The sequence below is a fragment of the Malus domestica genome, chromosome 05 (genome assembly GCF_042453785.1).
Source record: "Malus domestica chromosome 05, GDT2T_hap1".
Classification (NCBI taxonomy): domain Eukaryota; kingdom Viridiplantae; phylum Streptophyta; class Magnoliopsida; order Rosales; family Rosaceae; genus Malus; species Malus domestica.
Window position 1 is genome coordinate 10,445,742 of NC_091665.1, and position 5,051 is coordinate 10,450,792.

Here is a 5,051-nt window from a genome sequence, read left to right on the forward strand (position 1 = left end):
TCACACGACCAATCCATAAACACAAATTAAACCCAGAACCCCCAAACACACCGATTGAAAATCAACATAATTACACATGGAATGATTTTAATATATAATTAAGGGTTACAGCTCTTAATTATAAAGATAGAGATGAAGAAATTAAGATGGTGAGGCAAGGAAGAGGAGGAAGAGAAGAAGAAATAATGGGTTCCAGATGCCAAGACTGTGGGAATCAAGCTAAGAAGGAGTGTGCGTACTTGAGATGCAGGACTTGCTGTAAAAGCAAAGGATTTCACTGCCAAACTCACGTCAAGAGTACTTGGGTTCCTGTCTACAGAAGGCGCCATACTCATCACCAACAGCTTCCTTCTATTGATCCACAGCACCCAGCTCACCTTCATCAAGGGCACAGCTACAACCCTAAGAGGCCAGCAGCCGGACACGTCATCACCAATCCCTCTTCATCTGGTACTTACCATTTAATTATATATAGAGATCACGATTTTTCTTGAGGAGGTTGAGGGATGTGATCTCTATGTACTAACCCTAACAGTGTTCTTTCCCTTTACTCTTACTAGTACTATACCACTGTTTAGGAATATTGTACTTTCTTCTGAAAAATACATCGATATAATTTTTCCTTGATTCTTTTTAGTAAATGAACATCAATTTTAATATAAATATATATGTTTCATTTTGATAACAAGAGTTGTGTATTTTAGGGCAAGATCAACAGGTTAACAATTTTCCAGCAGAAGTGAATTCCATGGCCACTTTTCGGTGTGTTCGAGTGAGCTCCGTGGAGGATACGGTCAATCAGCACGCTTATCAGACAAGTGTGGTAATCGGAGGGCATGTATTCAAAGGTATACTCAATGATCAAGGCCCTAATTACACTACTGCAGCTGGCCAAAGCTCCAGCCCCCAGCATGTAATGAATAAGCAAACCAGCAATTTTATTAGTGCTGCTGCTTCTGCTTCGAATATTACTGCTTCTACTTCATCAGCTGCTGCAGATCATCAAGGGCCACATCATCATCAACCTCCTTCTTCATGTCCATTGATTCCCTTTAATGCTTTCATGCCTGGTACGCAATTTTTCCTTAACCCAAAATAATGAGCCTTAACTAGGTTCTATGTACTTGATTCTTGTAATTAAAAAAATAACGATTCATAATAATTATGTAATAATTCTGGTATAATATGGTTTTCATACGATGATTTTAACCATTTTTAATTATACAATAAAATATTTATATAGTCATAGTGTTTGAATCAAAACCAATTGTATAAATTTTGGGAGATTATTACTTAATAAAGGTGTACCTAAATGGTATTATTTTTTTACTTAGTTATCGTTAATGAAGATTGTACATATACAAAGAACTACTAGTCGAGCATGTCAATTTCTGAGATGTAACTTGGATAAAGAAAGACACTCGATCTTTAATCTGGTGCTTGTATCTATGTAGTGCTCTCTTTAATGCTTCTATGTAGACAAGCTAGAAACTTATAATTTCACCAAGAACTTGTCCATGTTGATGAGGTATTAGGTACCCGTAAGCTCAAAGGCGAGACATTATACTCTAAAAAATAAAACATTGTCTCAAACAATTATAGAATTTTTCTTAGTTCATTTTAAACTTTTATTTGTGACATGAAATATTTTTATACTCATTGATAATTATTACTATATATGGAGGCAAGCTTCCTATTACGAGACCTAAAAAAATTATAACTTATTACTATATGGAGTTTATTCCTAAACATAATTGACCCAAATTGGGACCAAAAATTTTATGACTTTAAAGAGATTATTCATATATAGAGTATTACTATAGAAATGTTCTACTACGTATATATGTTCAACCAAATATTGGAGTGTAAATAATGAAAGTGAGTAAAGAACAAATCCCTCATTTGATTAATAGGCTATATAATAGCAAGATACATGGTATGTGTCATTGTAAATTTATATATAGCTAGCACATTTATATATACCAAAGTAAGAAAGACATGTTAACCAAAAAATATGTAAGAAAGACATAAATTAAATAAAGAAGAAGCTAGATCAGCTTTAATTAATTAATTATATATACTTATTTTTGTTTCAAAATTCAATGTTTACATAGTGTGATGATATTCTCTGTGAAATGTTGTATATGTCCGCAATCTGCAACTGCATGCCGGAACATTTTGAAATTTGTCTTCTTGCTATTTGTTTTTGGCTACTTCTCATCTTCAAGGTTAATTATACATGTGAACTGTAATTGTTTATGAACTTCGAAACCACTTTTCTCCAGCATTTCCGTTTCTCTGCCGGTTTGAAGCAATGTCTGGACAAATTTACAAAGATTTGAAGCTTGTCTTTGCTTTGTAAATATCTCAAGTACTTTGCATGTGCATGAAACTACATATAATTTATACAAAACAAAATATCCAAGAAAATGTACACATACAGAGACACGATCTCAGAGGCCTGAAGCATGGCCCATATAGAATAATAGAATTAACGAATTGCTGCTCAAAAGCTGGTTTTGTTTATTTTAATAATTCGGATCGATACTATACAAAATGCACATATTGTTTCTTATTAATGCATTAATTAAAATTGTTTCTTATTTTTTCTTGAAAAAAACATGTCTCTACAAGTTTCAATCTCTATAAAGTGCAGCACTAACATGCATACTTAATGATTATTCAAAGTGGGTATTGTATAATTATGCACTAATTTTTTTCACAGTTAATTAAGGGATTGTTGATCCTTTGAGGGGAATCATAACCCTATACATATAGACCCAGAACCATGCATAAAGCTAACCCCATAAGGGAGATATTTTATTATTAAAAGTACATAAAAAAGACTCATATAGTTGGAGCATCTTATTATGAACTGGGACTTTAATAAGAAAGCACTAATTAGTTAAACAAACCCCATGCCTAATTTTTTTAATCTTTTATGCTAAAAAGACATTCACACATTAATATATACAGGAAAAGATATATACTTCTCAAAGGCACTAGCTCTGGAATATATCCTCAGTACTTGAAAAAGATAGAGGCCATATTGCAGGTATAAATATTAAAATATTATTTTTTATCATTGCAGTGGCTCTATATTCATGGTGTGGGAAGGAATCCATACTGGATTGCTTCTCCCTTATAATCAAGGAGGTTCCAAATTACTTGCTAATTGTAGTCGTATGAAATTGAAAAGGTTGGCAAGTTTAGAAGGAAAAATAACAAATAATGCATGAGGTAGGGCAATCTTTATAGCTTTTGAGTAAAAGGGTTTGTGATTGCTTTTTTTTTTCCCCCTTCTTTCTTTTTTGGGTTATAATAAACCTTGTCATCCTGAAAGCATATGATACATTGATATGCGTCACGAACCATATGCAAGCCCCAAATTAATTAAACCACCCAAAAGACGCCTGAAAGCATATATATGACATATTGCTCTTATTCTTTAGTTTTGCATACACATGGAGGACAAACTATCATTTCGTTTGGTATAAAGGATCGAATTGGGATGGATAGTCTTTTAAGTTCAAGGCATATTGAAGGTAGATAAGAATGATTTTTCATTTTGAGAGGAGACATGAAGAAATTTCTCATTTTTAATCCTCCCGGAGGATTTGAATGCGTACGTTTTTTTTTTCTTTAGTAATCAATCTCGTACCTCCAAGTTGATCACAATTAATTTGTTCTTTAAACATACCTTAAATAGTATCTTATCGATCCCAGTCTAATTATATATACCAAACAAGGCCTATAAGTGGTGATAAAGGTCGGATACGGCTTCGCTCTTAGCCCAATTTTCTCCTAACCTATCTAATTAATCTGCTTTTCAATGACTACTGGCTAACCTAGCTAGATGACAAGATTAAAAGACGTTATGTTTTAATTTCTTCATGTAAATGGTAGATTTCACAATGAACAACTGTATATGAATATGTATATATATTAATCTACTGATTTGTCAATGAAAAACTATATATTAATCACAGAAAGGCTGCTTTAATTTGTGCTTCAGTTAGAAGTTTAGAACAATGGTTGACTTTGTTAATTAAACTAACAAGCAGTCCCCCATAAATTATGTTGGAAAACATCAGCATAAAGTTGTAAATCCACAAACTAGTTAGCACATCCTTTTACAAGTGACTCATTTATATAAACACAAGATATATGATCATTATGATATTCTTATCGCCACTATTTTCTGCTGTGGAATAAAACCTAATTAATTACAAAACAAAATGTTAAACTTTGCAATTTCAGCGAAAATATGAATATTCTTGTAACCAAAACCTAGAAATGACATATACAAGTTCAATATAAATACAAACCATTCAAGTGCTGGACATGTCTGATTATCGATTTGCATGCAATGTCATGGTGTTTTGCGCTGCCGGCGACAATCGAGCCAACAAAACAGACTCTGCTTAATTAGGTTTCACAAGGTCTTGAGTTCATGGACGTAATAACAGACATAACAGGTGTGCTTGATCCACTTGTCAATTGTATGTTAGTTGCTTAAAGATTAGGCAGTGTAATAGCTTAGTAGCTAAGTAAAATTGAAAGCTAGCAAGTGGCTATTTACCATAGCGATGGAAAGGTGTTGAGCCCTTGCATGACGGCGTGGGTCCAAACTCCTTCTATAACTAATATAACAAAATCTATCATTTGACAAAAAAAAAAAAAAAAAAAACGAAGTAAAATTGAAAGCTATATATAGCATCTTTTGTATTCACTTTAGGCGGTTCTTTTGTATTCACTTTTGGCGGTTAATGAAGTCAGATCTTTTCTCTTCTTCTTTTCGACTTCTGCTTCCTCTGCATTTGTCAATATTGTTTCATTGTTGCTTCTTCACAAACCCTATATTACAAGATAGTTATTAGGATGACGCCATTCCTGACAGTTTAATGGGATGAGTTAAATTGAGATTTTTGAAGGATTTTAAAAGAGTTATAAATTCAGGAGTGTTTAACCATGATTTTATAAAATTTAGGGTAAATTACATAACCTCAATTATTAGGTCATTAACAGTTTCATACCTCGTCTTTAAAAAG

At 32.8% G+C, this 5,051-nt stretch overlaps 1 protein-coding gene across 1 annotated transcript; it reads left to right on the forward strand.

Moving 5' to 3' along the window:
* On the forward strand, nucleotides 1-1,184 carry LOC114824780 (protein SHI RELATED SEQUENCE 3-like). The gene is made up of 2 exons (XM_029102016.2): nucleotides 1-450; nucleotides 705-1,184. The coding sequence occupies exons 1-2, from the start codon at nucleotides 147-149 to the stop codon at nucleotides 1,097-1,099; spliced, it is 699 nt and encodes a 232-aa protein (XP_028957849.1). The 5' UTR covers nucleotides 1-146; the 3' UTR covers nucleotides 1,100-1,184.
* Nucleotides 1,185-5,051: the final 3,867 nt, after the last annotated feature.